The sequence below is a fragment of the Microtus ochrogaster genome, chromosome 21 (genome assembly GCF_000317375.1).
Source record: "Microtus ochrogaster isolate Prairie Vole_2 chromosome 21, MicOch1.0, whole genome shotgun sequence".
In the NCBI taxonomy this organism is placed as follows: Eukaryota; Metazoa; Chordata; class Mammalia; order Rodentia; family Cricetidae; genus Microtus; species Microtus ochrogaster.
Window position 1 is genome coordinate 25,597,269 of NC_022022.1, and position 20,312 is coordinate 25,617,580.

Below are 20,312 nucleotides of genomic sequence, written 5' to 3' on the forward strand. Positions count from 1 at the left end.
TTTTGAGACAGGGTTTCTCTGTGGTTTTGGAGCCTGTCCTGGAACTAGCTCTTGTAGACCAGGCTGGTCTCGAACTCACAAAGATCCGCCTGCCTCTGCCTCCCGAGTGCTGGGATTAAAGGCGTGTGCCACCACCGCCCGGCTGGGAATATCTTTTAAACTTTAAAAATCTCAAATCATGTTAAAATAAAAAATAAAACATTTCTAAAAATTAATGATGCTTTATATATTAAGGCTAATTTCTTCCTAACTGGAATCTCTTATTTTTATCCCCTTCAAATCATGTGTAAAGATTTGAATATTTTAAAACATATACACAGAGCAGCCGCTTTTGGTTAGACAAATTGCAGCAAATCCTTCCATCAGTAATAAAGGCAGCAGGAAGAAAATCGCAGTCACATAAAATAACTTGAGTCAGCGTGGCTCACTCGTCTACTTTCCAAGTGTGGGTATTGGTGCAAGAACTGCACTGTCTCATTTAATAGTGTTCCACCTATCAAGAATAAAAAATAGAAAGAAGCAGGTGGTCACCATGCAACCATATACCCTCTTTAGTGATGTAACATGAGCTGCTATTCCAAGAGCAGGCAAATACTAAGGTGGCTCTTCTAAGTGCATGCTAAGAGAGCCCAAGGGGACCTAGATCCCAGAAAGCAGTATCTTATTTCTCTAGCACATTACAAAGTCCGTAATCATTTTGATTAGTCTGAAGAAGCATGCAAAGCAGAACATTATTCCTAAAGGGTGCTATAGCCATCACCAGGGCTTCAGTCGGGCCTCATTCCTTTGCACACTGCTTGGGAAGACAGGTATGTCTAAAAGAAGAAAACATTCAACCAGCATCAAAGATGTGACCCAAACCGAGCCGTTCAATTTTCTCAATCTTCAGACATTTTCTAAAGGCTAAGATTGTAAAATAAAGGCAGTTAAACAGGCGAAGACGGAAACTGTGTAAAGCTAAAGCAGACCTGCTTCCTCATCCTCATCCTCCTCTTCCTCATCATCGGAAGCTGATGACAAGGGAGTTGGTGTGGAGCTAGCTTGATTATTAACATAGTCACCATACTGCATGCCTGTAAAGTGGAAAGCACAAACACAAGAGTCAAACCAACAGGAAAGTCAAGGAAACAAATCTTTACATTAAAAGTGAGAAAGAACTCTGACATTCCAAAGAACATTCCCAGCGTGCATATTAATATCAGCAGATTATTATCAAAACCAAACCATTAAAAAATCTATGCAAAGCAGTTTAGTAAAAGCAATTTTAATTGGAACTAACTGGTTTAAGCATGAAAAGAGTACCATATATTACACTGACTTTGGAACCCATAGTGGTGTTCTCAGAAAATAATTTTGAGCTCTCTCTCCATTTACCTTCTTCAGCCCTGGGGCTGTTGGGGTGCACGTCCTTTGCAGAAAGTGATCATTTCTACCAAACTAAATTTGTATGGCTGCATCCTAAACACATTCAATACTAGGTTCCTTTTGTATGCTAATCCCACCTTGATGGCAGCTCAGTTGCCATAACGGAAAAGAATGACAGTTAAAAAACTGTACTGAGCACAGTTCTCTGCTCACTGGGGACACTGTGGCCTTAAGTTCACAATGACAGAGAAGTGATTTCATGTAATGCCCAGTCCTGGCGGTGTTACCCTACAGCCTACACGTGAGTGTGAAATAAGATCGGTATGTTTGAAGTCCACTAAGAAGGCAGATGGTGGGAAAGGCATAACCTGGTGTGTATGTAGGACCTCCTTTGTCATACAATTACTACATGTTATTACTTAATCTGATGAAGTCAAGATGTGAAAATTAACATCCATAAAATTTTAAAGGAAAACACAACTAATCTAGCTTTAAAATGACAACACTTTAGAAATAGGAGTGAACACAGGCTAACAAGGAAAATCTTACAGCTCTATTCTGAGAAAGAAAAACTCCAGACACAGAGCTGGAATCTCCATGAATACTCAATACATTTGAAGCACTGTGGAGTGTCACCAATCACAGGTTCCCTGCCTCATATGCTCTCACCATTATTTTCTGGTTGGTCTTTTTGGTTAATGTGGATACAGAGAACTCATCCTGAGAGTAAGAAGTGGCTGGTGACAAGCACATCTGACTGAGGTCAGAGGTGGCTAAGGTTAATCTGAAAAGCTTTCAACTTCCCACTAATATAAAGAGAGTCGTGGGAAATCTGCTAATTTTGCTGATTTGGGGGTTCATTTTACTCTTGTTTTTTTCAGCTGGTTTCACTCTGTAGTCCAGCCAGGTCTTGAACTTGAACAGAGACATACTCTTCACGTCTCCACTCCCTAAGTGATGAGATTACAGGTGTGAATTATCATACCTGGCCAGCTGGAACATTTAGTACAGTTAAAATAGTAGTTACCTTGAATTCATTTGAAAAGGTAAAACTCAAAATAAAATAGGTTCAGGCATTACACAACAAACAAACTGACACCTTCCGAATTCAGTGACAACGATCCTCTAACCACCTACTTAAAATGGAAATTTAGCTAATATTAGGCCATAAGTTCAATATACAAAGAAGTTACAACTAAATAGAACAATAGCAAAAGGATTTTCACAGAAGAAATCCTTAAATTTAATGACTTACTTTACAATGTCACACTTCTTCAATGGGCTACTAGTGGTGTACACATATGAGTGTATAAAAGATGACACAAGACAAAGAAGATGTTCTGTTTGTTGTATTTAAGAGAGGCCAGTAAAGCAAACAGTGAGAAGAGAACCATTCTTCATGACTGGAATAGTACGGTTGTTTGCTAATGCTACTCGAAAGAGCCACAATACAAAGCAACTTTATATACATATTATAAAATAAATATTTTCCTCTCCTCCAGATTTAAACAGATTTATTTCAATTATTAGAAAAGAATCCAAAGCCTAGTTGAGAGAATGAGATGGCTAAACAATGACAAAAATTCATATAACAATCATTTAATTCACTTAAACTAACATTTAAGTCAGAGAATAGTAGTATTTATTGTAGACTTTAGAATACATTGTGGTTGTCCATTTACTATATTAACTAAACATCACATACCTTTCTCCCACCATGACTTTTAATGTGTTTAGAAATTAGCTTACCTTTGCTTGTTCAAGTAAGTTCCACTAAAATCTTGGGAATATTAATAGATAAAAACATGGCATTTCAGAACCACAAAGGAATGATAATAGCTTTGGAATAATATCACTCCACATTTAAAGGTCCTGTTTCAGATACGTACAGTATATTTAGAATCCAACAAGCAGCTAGCTGTCCCATAGCCAACTCCAGCATCCAGGAATCCCACAGTGCGTCTATTCAAGCCCTCCCTCTGTAAGAGCTCCAACCCATACACATGGGTAGGAGACTGGAAAACCACCTCCTAGAGGTCATTCTGAAGCCCACACGGAACCCTACCTTCTATTCTTAGAGCACCGAGCTGGCCAAGACTTTCAAGCTGGGACTTTAGTGAAAGCAGGAGGCAGAGAGCACTCCCAGGATCTGACATAGCGAAGAGCACAGCAGTCATCAGACTCCAGAATTTAGCAGAACCCTCCCCCAGCAGCGGTGCCAACAGGAACACTCAGGAAATACACCAAGAAGTTAGATTTCTCTGGGGGTTCTCCTACTGAGCTCTCTCAGAAACCTCACTGTTCTGACAATGCCTGGACCTTTGCAACCATATTTTGCCATAGCATGTCTTCCCTATCCAACATGGATTACTGCTATTAAGGAAGTTGAAGAAAAACTCATTCCTTTCCAGTGTGTCCAAATTAAATAAATCCTCTTTCCTTGTCAATTCCTATTTCCTAATTTCTTCTGTAATACAGGAAAATTAAAATTATGAACCCCGGGGTCAAATTTCACACCCTCCTTGCAAAATAAAATAAAATAAAATAAGCACACACCCTATCCTACCCCGTTCATCCCCTGGTGTGGGGATGTAGCTGATGTGGAGCGCATGCCCAAGGTGCACGTAAGAGCGGTGATACCTCCCCTAATCCAAAACCACAATTGGATTAAATCACCTATTACTAAAGGTCTTCTGCAGAACACAATCTTTGGGACAGTTTAACGAAAGCTGTCTTTACTGTCTTTCACTATTTCTGAAAACAAAACAAACAAAAACCTGAACTGGTCTAAGGGAACAACCCCACTGTGAAGGGCATTTTATTTTATTTTTTAATTCAAGAGTTTAATTTTGAGCAATTTTTATCTTTCCTAAGATTATCTTCAAAGCACCCACATTAGAAGACTTCACAAAGACTCCCACGAAATACCAGCTTTATAAACACTCAAGTGCCTATTCCAATGATACTATTTTTCCACTCAAAGAAGAACCTTGCTAACAGCCTTTACCTCCCCCCACTTTACAAAGGCCACAGTAACTTGACTTACCTACACTTCACTCTGAAATACTGCACTGAGGTATAAAACCTCTCTCTGTAACTACACAGAGAGTTTCCTCATTCCTTAAGGGACTAATGAAGGCACCCAGACTCAAGCCTTCCTTTTCTGAGGTATCTCAGGCACAGGCGAAGCACGTTAGAAAGGAGTCTCTGTCCCGTCCTCTGAGGCAGCAGAGGTAAGGAGGTTAGTGGGCGTGCTTTTATCAGCCTGCACTACCTACCGTCGAAGAACTATCCATTGTCTAAGTGTGCAGTGAGAGCAAAGCAAAAACAGAAAGGGGGACTCAACAGATGAGCAACGCGACAATGCAGAGAAACACTCGACTCTGCCAGAACTCGGGGTTGGGGGGAGGCAGAGGCAGCCAAATATTGAGTTTGAGTTCAAGGGCAGCCTGGGCTACACAATGAGTTCCAGGTCCATCAGGGTTATATAGTAAGCCCTTGTCTCAAACAATCAAATAAGCAAAACACCTGGGACTTGGGGTTCAATTTAGGTTTAACCATGTACTAGTGGTGAGTGCTTAAGAAGTTATTAACTGCTCTGCCCAGTAGCCTGGAGTCTGGGAAACCTGACTTGGGCGACGCAGGAATGAAGATACTACAGACACTGAAGAAATGACAGACACACATACAGAAAAGCTGAGATCAGGTGGGCTTTGCTCTTTCTGATGGAGAGCACTTACTAAGCAACCCTGACACTCAGCATGTTTATTATGTACAGCACAAGGAAGAGGGGTTAGTCTTGGTGGGGTGTCTCTGTGAGGGAGCAGTCTCAGGTGTAAATATCCAGGAGGAGCTGCAGTTGGGAGGAGGAGCTGCAGTTGGGAGGAGGAGCTGCAGTTGGGAGGAGGAAGCTGCAGTTGGGAGGAGGAGCTGCAGTTGAGAGGAAGAAGGTGCAGTTGGGAGGAGGAGCTGCAGTTGGGAGGAGGAGCTGCAGTTGGGAGGAAGAGCTGCAGTTGGGAGGAGGAAGCTGCAGTTGAGGAGGAAGCTGCAGCTGATGCTTTCTGTACACACTGTCAACATTCGAGCTTGGACCAGGGGAAGGCTTTGGCCCCGAGCCTGACCCAGAAAAGGCTTTGCCATGTCCATGGATCTGAGGCACTGGGGTCCTTGACATGGCCATGCTCATGTCAAACAATACACATTCACTCAGGCCTTCCTCTGCTCCCTACATCTCCCCCTTTCTTATTTCTTAGATGTTCCTGATGACTCTCCACGCTTAGTCCAGAGGTGGTTCGCTGTAATGCTCAACACCAGACTGCAAGGATGAGAAGAGGAAGAACATAACAGCCGCTGTGTCCAATAAAAGCGAAAGAAATGTTCTAACAGGTTAAACAGACTGAAGCCTGAGGCTTGTTTTGTGATATTAGGAGAAACAATCTTACATAGCCTTCTGCATTCCTAGGGTGTGCTGACATAATTGGGCCAAATCCTCACTATCATTGTGGGTCCAAATCCTTGGGGGTGGGGCTCAGCTCATTCCCCATCATTGGCTGTTGCTCTAAGGGACTGCTGTCACTCACACATATGTCAGTAGTCATCTGTGCAACAGTAAATTCTGTCTGAATCTAAGGGTTGCAGCTCACTCCCAATAGTTGAAGCGAGCCCACCAGGACTCCAAGTGACTCCAGAAGGGTGTAATCAGATATGGAAGGATGTGACCATGCCACTAACTGAAAAAGCAGTGGCCTGGGGCTGTAGGTCCAGTAGGCTTTTCCCCTGACTGGACTTACCTGAATGGATATGATTACCAGACACATCAGAAATATAGCCGCCGGGTTATTTCCCAACCCCAGGCCTCGTGCTCCCTCCTCCGACATTTGCATCAGCCTTTTTATTTGACCCCATGTTGGTGGTGTGGCCCTCCTTGAAGTTTGTGCAGGAGGCCTCCTCCTTGGAGACCGCTCGACTGGCTTCAAGGGCCACACTTTGGGTTTCTCTGTGGGCTCCGGTCTCAGCCTCTTCACACCTGCAACCAGGAACTTCACTGCATCCACAGCTCTCTAGACGCTTGAAGGTACCCAAAGTGGCTGTTCACACCTTCAGGGAAGACACAAGAATACCCTCTTCCCCACATTAGCACGGGGAACAGGCCAAACCTCTTCCTGTCACGACATGTTTCTCTAGCACCTTAGGTTCTATTTCCCTTTCCTTTGGTGACCAGTGCCATTCTGTGACCGAAAGGCCATCTTTCACATGATTTAAAATTTAATGTAAATAAAGCCCCATCTAGAGAATTGGTAGGGGCAGAGAATTTCCCCTTTTTGTTTTCCTAATTGTTCCTTGAATCATCTATGGGATCTTTCTCCATTAGCCTGTCTCTGAGGGTTGTAAGGAATGTCCGTGTTCTGAGCACAACAGTTTTGTAATGCAGAAAAGTCGTATGCAGGAGCACTGCCCATCTTGAGGTGCTATGGATGGCCCATGACAGCAAGTGCAGCAAGGCAATGAGCAATAGCATGTTGGTGACCCATGAGTAAGCAGGACATAAACAACATGAGAAAAACGAGCAACAGAAACATGCACAAACTGTACTCTCCCAAAGGAGACACATGAAGAACATCCATCGGCCAGACACGCTGAGACATAACATTCCATGGTCAATGCCGCCATCACACGTGAAAGAACTGCGGTGGGTGCACTGCTTAACTATTGACCTAGTCTGTTCTTAAAAATGGCAAATTTATTTTGTAAAGAGGAAGCATTTTGATGACACAGAGAATGATGACCACGGGCAGCAAGGCAGACGGTACAGCAACAGGGAAGCAGAGTGCGGATCCTGAGACCAAGGTGTCAGTCATGCATTAGCATCAGCCAATGGTCTGGGGAGAGCTGAATGTGGCCAAATACGTCAAACACAGCAAGGACACTGACAAGGAAACAAGAGTTTCAGGATCTTACAGAAAAGATGGGATAGATCTTGATCTGGAGCCTGACCAATGTAGGCTTGCCCTACTTCTACTGCACAGGAGCACTGGCTGCAAATACTGACAGAAGGAAAGGCAATCCCATCCAAAACTATGCAGACTGCCGAGTTCAGCTCACGGAGTACATTTTGCGTTACTTCAGAACCCAAGCAAGAGTGTCAGGCAGCTATAATGTTGCTAGAAGTGTCTGTAAAGACAGTTCTAGCTAAAGCAAGGGGTTAAGATTGTATGACCTCAGGGAAATAACCCCAAGAGTGGGTGTACAGCATAATATCTTGGTTGGTGGGAGATGGAATCAAGTTGACCAGGTAATTAATTAGCCAAAGAGCACTGCCAGGCAGTGGATTGCTGCCAGAGCCAGTGTTATCTCCTAAATATGGGATGGCACTTACTTCTGGCTCTTCCAGAAGTAAATTCCTATAGTGTGAGTCCCTTTGCCACCTAATCATAGCAAATTCAAAATCCTGGATAAGTAATGCCCTAAATGCAACTATTTCAAAATTCTCTGCAGTTGCCAGAGTGCTCCACTAGGGGTCATGGGTGATTTCAGGATTGCTAGTGAAAGAGGTGTGGCTGGGACCCATTTATGTACCTGGACACAGCCCCTTTCATACAGCTAGAGCCATCCCAGCCTCAAAAGTAATACAGCACTGAGAAGAGGGATCAGTGTCCCCTCCTAAATTTTGGAAAACCAGAGAAAGTTCTTGAGTAGTACAAGTCCGAGCCAATTATATCTGCCAACTATTCTTGAAAATTATTAAGAATTTTGAGAAAATCCTTGCGAGCTTCTGGCTTTTGAGGGCATATAGCATGCTCCTTTATAATTTTACCTAGGTACTGGAATGGAGATGCCTTCGTAATCTTTTCTGGAGAAACAGGTTGAAACGCCTCTTTTAGTTTCTAACAAAGTTCACTGTCCATTCAGAAGAATCAGAAGGCTGATTAGAATATCACCATCCAGTGTGCAATCTAAGCCTTAGCCTTTCATCTGCAAATTCCTAACATACAGTAGGGCTGCTTTCACACCCTGGGCAAGGGCTACGACAGACTATGATTGGTCAGGAGAGGGGAAAAGCAAAATCCGAAAGAGCCAAAATGTAGCCAAATGATGAAAAAACCCTTGAAGTCAACTACAATGAAATAAAGATGCGATGAAAGAGCAACAGGTGGCGGTGGCCCACTGCCTGCATGACTCTGTACAGCTCCTATAAACTATAAATCCTAAACAGCCTCTATGTACCGGATTTCTTTCTTAAGGTAAGATTGGTGTTCGGAATTAGGAAACTGGTCTATGTGCCCAATAACTGCCCTGTAACTGCTTCTCCATTAAAGTAGTATAGGCAACCCCCACCTCCCATGAGTGGCCACTGATCTACCCAGTGAGCTTTCTCTGATGGCCAAGTGATCTGGGAGGCCAATTTCCCTTAGGCATTCCGTGTAGCACTGACCAAGGCTGCTAGTGAAAACCAGCAGTCATGAGACACCCCACTCCCAGTCTTTTACAATCACCCCGAGGATTTATGGGAGTGGTTGCTACTTGTATTCTACCTAAATCCCATAGAGGACTAAGTCCTGGTGTATTATCTAACAATAGCAAGGCTTTGGCTATAGAAAAGGATGCCCGTTTGGCTCAAATATATCAGTCTCATAAAATTTCAAGCATCTTGAGCAGGGCTATGGCCTTCAGGACCTTAATGACCTCCAGCATCCTGGCATCTGATCACAGTGAACTTTGTAACGGTGTCCAAGCCTTTCAGACCCCTTGCAGGCTGGCTGTGATTGGCTGAAGTGGTTATGCCGGAGGCCCGTGTGTCATTCCACAACCACGGGCACATCTGCCCTGGTATCAATAGGTTCGAGAAAAGCTTTACCAATTAAGTTCAGCCTCATTTCTGAGTGATTGTCTGTTATTCTTTGTACTAAGCAACATGGTTTGAAGACCCAAAACCTCCGTCCTTATGGGACTAAGCCATGAGCACTAATATTGGGGAAATTCTGTACTTGAGCAATTTTTAACTTGGGTGTATGCTAAACCAAGTTTGAAAAAACTGAACTAGAACCTTAATTACTCAGGCACAATCTTCATCTATTACCCCTGGGTGAATCTTCAAGTCCCTGCAGGCTCTGGCTACTTCTGCCTAAAATAAGTCCTACTATGTCTGCTGAGTTGGATCCACCCCATGTTAGAGGCCAGTCTAAGTCAGGTGATGAAATTAAGGTTCAACCTCCCCCGCCCCACACTGCCTGAGGCCGCCTAATAGAGCTGATCAATGGTACATTTTGGTAGCTGATGGTCATTGGTTTGCCCTACCAATGCATGGGGACTCTTGGGGTGATAGTGCTGAGTGTCTGAAGGGGTAGCAGCCATTTCCCAGGCTCTGTCAAGGTTGCTGATGAATACCCATTTGTGAACAGCATTTGTTAGCCCAATGGATTCCTCTCTGCATAAACCTGGGAGGCCGTGCAGACCATGGGAGATGGAGGATACAGGGGCATGGATTATATTTTTTTTAATTTGAAATCCATGTGGCTGCAACCACATGCAGAATGTTCAGTTTTTCCATTTTCCCCTCAGAGCACATAACTGACTAAGGGACTGCTGCGAGAGATATTTCTGAGGGTGGTTAGGACATATGTCCACATTCACTCTAACCTAATCTTATAAATGTAAGCACTTATGACAATCCCCAAGCGTCTCCTTACAAGTCCTGTCAGCATTTTCAAAAACCAAGTTATAGCTAAGTACCTTTCCTGCCTCAGGGTCAGCCATCCGGTGGCACCGCAGCAGCCATCCGGTGGCACTGTAGCTTGAAAGAAGCAGGCCACAAGGCTAGCTACAATTCTGGCTTTCCCAAAGTTCTCTACAGGTTTCCCTTTTAGAGGACAATTCTCTCTGAGCCCTGAAGGCAGCTATGCTAACTTGTTGGTAAGTTTCAAAGGACGTGTAATAGGTTGTTGGTTCTTTCATAAGTCCTGGACCCAGGAACATGTGTGCAGTTATAGCAGCTCCACGGCCCACATTACCTGTGCTCACACAATTCTGTAAACCCAGGCTTGGATGGCAGCTAATCCTCTGGATTGTGGCAAGATTTCACCATGTTTAGCCAATCAGAAGGAGGCCAGGCATTGCCAATGAGGATGCACTGAACAAACCCATGGGTACACAGGGCCACAGGCCCACAGGCTGCACAGGCTTGCTTGGTCTCCTCTAAGGATTTAAAGGTAGTCTCATAAATAGCACACCATTTGGTTTGAACTCTGAGGATCAGATCCGCTCAAACACAAGAAAACAATTAAAACCATTAGTGTCTTCCTTAGATCTCTCAACCTAACAAGGTTTGTGATAACGGAGTGACATTACATTCCCAGTCCCTGGATTGGGAATCTTCACCCTCATAATCACTTTCCTCAGGAGAATGGTCCAGGGCGTCAGGCAGGTCAGGGCAAGCCCACCCTGCGAATTCAATTGCTTCTCTAGCTCTGCAGATCCGACTCTGCAGAGCCTGCCCTCCTTTGAAGAAACAGTCATGGATCCATGGAATCACATATAAGACTCCAAAAACTAAGTGAAAATGGGAATACACTTGGTTGTTCAGTCCTGTGTCTCTTAGCTTTTTCCCTATCTTCCCACAAGTAGTCAAACTGCCTGTCCCTTCTTCTGGAAGCCAAGGACATGTCTCCTGAACAAGTCTAAGAACTGGTGGAACTGGAATGTTTTCTCTCTGCCTCACAGCTCCCCAAACCTCCTCCGGGGTATTACAAGGACTCTCATGTCTAGATTCTCTTGCCAGTGTTTTACACCTAACACAATTGTACCCCCACCTTTCCCTTCATTTTTATCTTTACCTTTATTTGCGAACTTCTCTGGGGGGCGTTCCCTCATCCGACCGATGCAAGCTCCCCACAGTCCAGGGTCTCTGGTCAGGCGCCACTTGCCACATCCAGCATGGCTAGGTACTGGAAACCTGACTGGGGTGACGCGGGAATGAAGAAACTACAGACACTGAAGAAATGACAGACATACAGAAAAGCTGAGATCGGGTGGGCTTTGTTCTCTCTGATGGAGAGCGCTTAGGCTAAGTGACCCGGAAACTCAGCACTGTTTTCTATGTTCAGCCAGAGGAGGGGATGCCTAGTCTTGGTGGGAGGTCTGTAGGGGAGCAGTTTGGCTGTAAACATCCAGGAGGAAGATGCTCTCTGTACACACTGTTAGATTCATTCTCAGACTAGAGGAAGGCTTTGCCATTTCCCTGAGCCTGACTTGGGGAAGGCTTTGCCAGTTCCCATGAGTCTGAGGCATGGGTATGGTCATGCTCATGTTAACTGCTACACATTCACTCAGGACTTCATCTGCTTCCCACAACTAACTGGCCTGTTTTTCACTTAATCTGTAAGATGGAGTAGTTACTACCTCAAATGCTTGCTGAAAGGAGTTAGTAAGTCCTGCACATCACATACTTAGACATATCGAACCTGACATGAACATATACATAAATACTGTATATATTAGTTATCACTGTGCTTGGAAAACATTTTATGGATATTTAATCTAAAATCATTATCAGTTATTCTCTCTCTCAAACTTTTTTCAGAGGGTCTAATGTAATCCAGATTAGCTTCAGACCTGAAGTGCAGCTGAGGCTGGCTTGGCTTTCTTCCTTCTGTCTATGTAGGTCATACTGTCTTTCTCTGGAGCACTGGAAGTTAATGCATGTGCCTTCACAGCAGACTCTGTATACTAACTCTTTTTAAAGACAAATGGGAATGTTTTCTAGAACCACCAGATATTTTCCCAGATACACTGGATATAATTCTAGTGCAGGCTGGGAAGATGGCTCCATGTTGATAAAGCACTTGCTGTGCTAGTATAAAGGCCAGAGTTCATAGCCTCAGAACCCATATACCAGCCAAGCAGGTGGAACAGCCACCTATAATCCCAGCACTCAGGGAGGGAGGCAGACAGGGGACTCCTGGGGTGCGGTAGTTAGCTAGACCATACAGAATTGTCTTGATCCATATTCAGCTAGAAACCCTGCCTAAAATTAAAGTGGAGAGCTATTGAAAGACACCCAGTGTTAACTTCCATCAGGCACACACATGCACACCCTCCACCCCCATACAGAGAAACCTGCATACACACATGCACACCACACACACATACATAAATAAAGTCTATAAGTGCCACCATGCCTAGCTTCCATAAAAGGCCTGAAAGTCCCTGTACACTCGTGTCCCCTATATAAAATAGTATAGTACAAGTATATAATCTAAGCATATTGTCTGATATACTTTAAATCCTCTCTAGTTATTTATCATACCCTCTACAAAGTAAATACTATATAAATACTTGCTCTGTTGTAGTCTTCAGGAAACAATAACAAAAACAATGACTGCATATGTTCGATACAGATGCTTCCTGGGTATTTTCAATCCGTGGCTTATTAAGTCTTCAGAGATAGAACTTGGGATCTAGATGGCAGTAGTGGTCACATGACCCCAGCACCCTCTTTAAAGATGGAGAACTTGCCGCACAGTTTTCAAGACCATGTACAGACTACAACTTGCACAACCACAGGATCCTCAACTCACATTAACAATTAGGTCATACCCTAGACCTACTCAATGGCAAAAAGTGATCTGCTACTTAGAAAACAAAGGAGTAACAAGGGCTACAGATTCACACATCTCCAGTATTACATTTCGTGTTACTTATGCAAGTAGATGATCTTAGGTAAATCAAGAGTTTGTCAACAGCCAGCAACAATTTAAAAAAATCAGTTATAGTTTAAAGAAAGAATATATGACAAATTTGAATTAGAAATTTTTTGTTCTGCTACTTATTAAGTTGTAATCTTGGGCAAGTTATTTCAACTCTATAACTCTTCTTTAATTTGCAAAACAGAGATTTGTGCCATATGATTAATATGAGAACTAACAAAACAAAAATATGAAGTATCTTGAATTCTGTAAGTAATCAATAAATGTTAGGAGCGTCTTCTCTTTCTAAAATGTACTAGGAATTCTGTGAAGGTTCAGGGACAAAGCGCATTGTAAAATGCTAACTGAAGACACCATCAATGGAGAAGATATAAGAAGGCACCATTCAGAGCTCAAGTTCACACTAAGCAAAGTTGTCCTTCCCACTGTTCCCTCTGGAAGCAAACACTGAGAAGAACTTGACTGTATGTCTAGATTCACCAGCTCTGGGAACCAGTGAATACTTTCAGTGATGATTCCTTACAAATCAAGTAAGGAAGTTTACAGCAACCGATCAGCTGACACAAAGGTTTCCACTGGATACATCAACACTCAACAAACAGAAGCAGTGAAAGCAGCCTAAGGTTTTACAGTGCTTTTTCTTTTTTGAGATTCAGAACATAACAGAAGATTATTTCATAGTCAAGGGTAGAGATTGTCACACATAGTAAGTACAGTCCTTAAAATAGTCCAAGTGAACTGGAAATACAAACTCTGATCAAATGAAAAAGAGATTAGACAGAAACATCAATACTTTGGAATTTTTGCCATATAGGAAGTAACCAAGAAAACTTCAGAAAGAAAGGACAGTGTGAAGAAACAAGACCCAAACAGTCAATGTCAGATCTGTCACCTTCTTATTTAAGAATATTAAATTAACTGCATGATCTGCCAAAGAAACAAGCAGAGGTTACAATCCTACCTTGACACCTTTCCCCTAAAAAATTATAGAGGGTTAACAAAAATGACAAGCCAGAAATCTTCAAATGAGACACAAAGGTTCACTAAGTAAGATGATGATGGTTGAATTACCCTAAAAATAAAAAAAAGTCTACAATGGATTAAGAAAGGAAATTCAACATCCCAGGACATAAGGATTAGTGGATCCAAAGTATATAAAATATCTAATCAAATAAATTAACACAAAAGGCTAAACTGTCATATTTGAGTTTGGATTATAAGCTACTTTTTTGTGTTTTCAGTTAATTATGATTATACAGTTTAGCTTTTTCAAGTCAGCTACTGAGATATGAGTGTGCATATGCATAAAATAACTAGCTTCTCACATACCTTTGGTCTGCATTTGCTCTGGGGGCGGTGGAGCTGAGGGCACAGGCCCAACTGGGTGACTTGGAGCAGGAGGCATTCTTGTTGATGAGGGTCCTGGCAAGACTGTGGACACTACGGAGCTGGGCTTGGGGGGCTGGACATTTTCTGTAACAGGGTAAGACAAAGAGTCTGCAACTGAAGACAAGAAACCATTTTACCCACAGCGATAACCTGCAACATGTTAAAATAAAGTTGCTAACAAAATGCCATGGATTTGAAGTTCCATGGAAACTTCAGGGCCACCACACTGACTTGGCATCTAGAAATAAAATGGTCCAAACAAACCATTTCCACAAAGAGAGAAAACTGTGTCCGGATATTTTAGTGATTTGTAATGACAATTCTTACTAAAACATTCAAAGATGTCACCATCTTTTCAGACAAAATGAAATGTTTTTCTTTACAAACCAACAGCCATGGACTACACAATGGTGACCAAAGTAGAGTGGACAGGGGTAACGGGCTCTCGGAATTCTGTAAATCAGTTCACATCTCATTTTGCTTTATTTTATTTACAAAAGCAACAAAGTTATTTTTTCACAGTGGAGGAAGACAGAGGTTCAAGAATGAAGAGCCTTGGTGTTTTCCCTGAGACGTAGACAAGGGTGTCTTTCCCTTCAGTTTCTATGGTCTCTGTGCATGGCTGGGTTCTAACCCTCCGTGTAAGAATGCCACTCACACTGGGTGTGGGCCCACCCTAAGGACTTCATTTGAATGCAACTGCCTCTTTAAAGACCCTACCTCCAAATACTGTTACATTCTGTCATGAGATTCTGCCCCGGGACTTCACTAGGGCGCTGTATCTGAACTTACTCATGAGTTTGGAGGAGACACAATCTATTCCCAAACAGACTCATTCGAAGTTAACTAATAGTGTAAAAACAGGGAATGGGAGCACTAAAAGCCTCTTCTCTATATCCCAAGTATAAGTGATATCACATGGCCCTCCAACCCTTTCATTACCCACCCATTTTATCTTGTATCTCAAAAACTGGCAGAAATTACTGAAAATATACCAAAAAGACTGCTGATAGCTTTTCTGTAATGGCAACCAGATGTAACAGATCAAGTAATCCACACTGATTATATTTAAGCTTAGCAGAAAATCAGTATTTACATTGTGCAATGGTGTTTCTGTTTATTCTGATGAGCGTATTAGTGATTATCTTTTATCTAGATTAGGCATTTAGAGAAAGGTGTGCGAAACTTCTGGGAAAGATAGTAGCTGGCAACACCTTGGGTGATCAAGAAATGTGTCAGAGTAAGAAAAAACAGACTCTGTTCCAAAGACAGAGAGAGAGCGAGAGAGCGAGAGAGCGAGAGAGAGAGAGAGCTTTGAAACTTTGCAAAAGGATGGTGGGGCAGTTGTAAATTTAGAGAAAAGAAATGCAAACCCAGGCAGATGATAGCTCCAGGCAGGAGGGCAGGAGTCGGGGGAGGTAAGCAAGCAGTCTTATCTCAGGACAAGGCCAGAGGATTACAAACCTCAACACCAGTTTACAGGCCTTCACTGGTCAGTGACTTTTCCTAGGAAATGGTTGGCAATAAGGAGTTGCCCCAGCTCAGAGTTCTGTCTGTAGGGGCTATCAGGAAAGGGAACCTCTCATTTGGCACTGTTAATAGCCACTTCTTGCCTACTGTTTCTAACCAGATGCCCTATTTCAAATGTAACTAAGCAATGGTCTCACCATATTAATAGGTTGAACCTCTAAAATGCACTATCTATGGTTCATAGTAGTGAAAACCACTGATGGGCCAGAGAGTGCTGGAAAATCTAAATCTAGAGTAGTGGTAAGCAATGACTACTAGCGCAGGAGTAAATACACACACGTACACGTACAAATATGGGTGTGCATCTAACGAAAATGTGATCTACTGCACGTGTCAATAAACACAAGTTAAACCGGGCACAGCAGGGAAAGGAGATGTGAGACAGAGAGACAGAGAATGGCTGCTGCTTCACCACTTCTAGAAACAGACTGCCCCGTGGGAGACCCAAGACCTTGTCATCCCTAGGGCAAGGTTCTCAATGCAAGTATACAACTTCAGCAGGGAGGATGTGGGCAGCGAAGAATAATACATCATCACCAGTGAGAAGTGGATCTTTGGTCGAGAGTTAGTGCCCAGCACCTCAATCACGTTATCGCCTGCCAGAGTGTTACGTATCTGAGGTAGGAATGGTGATCTCCTGGGCCTTCCCACAGAGTCTGTATGAGACACCTCCTTGGAACCTGCTCAAATATGGGCTCTACGGCCCTCTCACACCAGACCAGTAATCAACACTGACATTTATTAATTCATGCACAAAATTTGAGAAGGTCGTCTCTAAAGCATACAGACCTGAAACAGCTGTGTTTCTGAGTATCGCTATGTTCTGTTCCATTAATGCCAAATTTTCCTAAAAACACTGACCCCCCCCCCACCTTCCTACAGAGTTTCTGTTATTTCCACCTTCCTTGAGCCCTCAGTTATGTCACTTTCTCGTTTTCCTGCTCTAGCACGTGTTCTGGGTTTCCTCTGATTGCAGTTACATCCTCCGTGACTATCACAGTTTCTCTTAGCTGTAGTCTTTTCCACATCAAATTGTGCATGTATTTGTACAACACAGAAAAAAAAATTCCTAAAGGGCCAAGCAGTGTTTAAATGAATACAGTGTCCATGTAATGATTTCGGGTAAAGCTAGCTGGGTGGCGGGACACAGCCCACGGCTCCTATTACAACACAAACTAATAAAATAAATAATCAAGCTTTGCTGGATATGATGGCACATGTCTTTAATCCCAACACTTGGTAAAGACAGGTGGATCTCTGCGTGAGGCCAACCTAGTCTATATAGAAAGTTCCAGGCCAGCAACACTACATAGTGAGTCTCTCTGTCTCTCTGTCTGTCTGTCTGTCTGTCTCTCTCTCTCTCTCTCAAACAAAACAAAACAAAACAAAACAAAAACAACAACAAAAGATAACCCCTATCTTTTAGCACATGGAATTCTCTAGGACCCAGAGGGAGATTCAATTCTCAGCTAGTATTGCGGCCCTCATCCACACTGTCCAAGCTGGAGTTCTGTCATGCCATCTTCTGAATCTTCTTTTCCCTCCTCCAACTATAACACATGTCTGAGACAAGTGCTACCCTCTGTCATCACACTTGTCTGAAGTAGCTTGCCCCTGCCAGGTCCTGTACCCTCCAGGAATCCATCACACTGTTACAGAAGTGTTCCTGTACACCCATAGGATAGCACCACCACCTTGTAGATACACTGCTGATGGCTAAAGATTGGGAGAAAAATATCTATGTTTTCCTTTATTAATTCCTCTGAAAAGAAAAAATTAAAAATAAAAATGGAACTGGAGAGATGGCTGAGCGGTTAAGAGCACTGGCTGCTCTTCAGAGGACTCAGGTTGCCAGCATCCATGGTGGCAAACAACCATCTGCAACTCCAGTCTCAAGAAATCTGATGTCCTCTCCATATGGCTCTGACAAATGATTGTGCAGATATTTATAATCTAAAACAACACACTCAGAAAATTACCACAGCTTCATCAACTAATATTCTGTGGTTTTCTTTTTTCTTTTCCTTTTTGGTTTTTTTTTTTCAGGGCAGGGTTTTTCTGTGTAGCCCTGGGTACCCTGGAATTTCCTCTGTAGACCAGGCTGGCCTAGAACTCACAGAGATCCTCCTGCTTCTGCCTCCCCAGTGCTGGGATTAAAAGTGTGCGCCACCAATGCCCAGCGATGTGCATATATTTTCACTCTCTTCAAGAGCACATCATTAGATTCAAGTTCACAGCTTCAATTTACGTAAGAATAGTCTAGAGAAACAGAACACTTAAAAATAAATGTATCTTGTGTGAGGCATGGTGATACACACCTTTAATCATAACACTCTGGAGGCAGAGGCAGGAAGATCCTTGAGTTTGGGCCAGTCTGGTTTATATAGAGTTCTAGGTCAGCCAGAGACATAGTGACATTTCCTGGCTTGGGGGATACAAACACGCATGCACATCTCTATTTTATCATATGTATTACATACACCTTATATATGTAAAATTTTTAACTAAACATTTAGCTACCCCTTGACAGAAAGACCAACCACCAAGGAGTCATGATTCCTCATTTCCCTGTCTTCATCCTTCATCACAGTGTACTAACTTGAGAATCAGAAAGCAGCTTTTATCTCTAGGAAACATAGCTTAAAGGAGGCCAATATAATGCTTCTGATCATCATTTTTTCTATAATAATAAGGCTATGACTAGAAAAATAATTACCTAAGTTGAGCTAGTATGAAAACAAAGTAATGGCCAGCAAGACACATCATCAAAATAGTCTTCAGTTTGTCCAAGTCAATTCCTGTTAAGGACAAGTACAGCCGCGGCATAAAAGACACCCTTAAACACTGGCTGAGCGCTCAGTCAAGGCATGGAACCAGGCTCCCCAAAGAGAACATTGAGGAGTTAACTGTGAAGGGGGCATAAGAATGTTTTGGAGAGATTTGGCAAAAATACCACAAATAATTAAGCAAATACAGTGCCCTAGTGAGCTAATTTCCAGTTTTCCTATCAGGAAATAACTAACATCTTTAACAAGACCAGAAATGTTCTGTCAATCATGTTTTGGTGAATTTCATATTCAGCTTACCATTATTTGCTGGGTGGTTGTTGGATGGAGCCAAGGATCCCATTTGGTTCCGGATAAGATTGTCTTGGGTGGGTGGAAGGCCAGGAGCTGACCATGGTCCAGAACTGTATCCTGAATGACTTTGCTGCTGCTGGTGCTGCTGGGAAGGTGGAGGCGGAGGTCGTGATGGATAGGTAATAGCTGTGCTTGGGCCAGAATACGACTCTTTAACTGGCCTGGCAGACGGAGCACTCTGTGAGGTAAACATTTGCCCGTATGGCTCACTGGCAGGCAGCGAGGGATAGGAAACATTAGGATATACAACATTAGAAACAGTTGAGATAGGATAATGGCTACACGTAGAGGGGTATCCCTGAGAAGCAGAAGAGCTGGCGGAATATGTGGCAGGACTACTGTAGCGATTCCCAAAAGAGGAATAGGGCTGGGAGGCACTCGTATAGGAATGGGATGCTGATGCCGGAGCTCCCTGGAAAGATCCTGGAGTAGATCCCCCCATGTGAGAGGCAGGAGGACCTCTGCCATACATCTGTTGTGCTCCTGGTTGGCTTGCTGAGCTGGGAGTCCCCACATTTTGTGATGGTACTGTATACGGACGAGAATAGTAACTATCACACTGGTTATCCAATGGCAATGAGGTCATTTTCCCAGGTCCTTGAGAATAATGTCCTGAGGGGGCCATATAGTTTTGATGAGGCAACCCATACCCAGATGGAACTTGCATTTGACTTGGTGCTGGACCTGAAAAAGAAAAGCAACTATTTATTTACAGTGTTGCAAAGAGTTGATGTGCAAATAGCTCCTATCTAATGTTGACTCTGTTTATTTTCTTCTTCATAACGCCAGCATATTATGAAAGAAACATTGTCATAGGCATATCACTCAGTTCTCAACCTGTGGCCCCTTCGGCAAACCTCTATCTCCAAAAATATTTACATTACAATTCATATCAGTAGCAAAATGACAGTTCTGAAGTAGCAACAAAAATAATCTTATGGTTGGGGTCACTACAACATGAGGAACTATGCTAAAGTGTCACAGCATTAGCAAGGTTGAGAACCACTGCTAATCCCCATCCTCCTGCTACTCCAACCCTGAGCAGTCCTCCCTTACCTTGTATCAGGACTCATGATATGAGCAGCAAAGGTGTTGATACACCACTTTAAAGATTAGCCCAATTTTAACTCTGGTTCTCTCTCTCTCTCTCTCTCTCTCTCTCTCTCTCTCTCTCTCTCTCTCTCTC

General features: G+C 43.0%; 1 protein-coding gene across 2 annotated transcripts in view; it reads right to left on the bottom strand.

Moving 5' to 3' along the window:
* Nucleotides 1–20,312, bottom strand: part of Sec24b (SEC24 homolog B, COPII coat complex component) — a 65,064-nt gene that overhangs the window by 31,918 nt on the left and 12,834 nt on the right. The window contains exons 2-4 of one of the 2 annotated variants that reach the window (XM_005357277.3): nucleotides 19,073–19,810; nucleotides 14,397–14,540; nucleotides 969–1,073 (exon numbers count right to left, since the gene is read on the bottom strand). In XM_005357277.3, the coding sequence (XP_005357334.1) occupies nucleotides 969–1,073; nucleotides 14,397–14,540; nucleotides 19,073–19,810 (987 nt within the window). The remainder of the gene's footprint in view (nucleotides 1–968; nucleotides 1,074–14,396; nucleotides 14,541–19,072; nucleotides 19,811–20,312) is intronic. The other variant, XM_013350028.2, reaches the window with a different exon arrangement.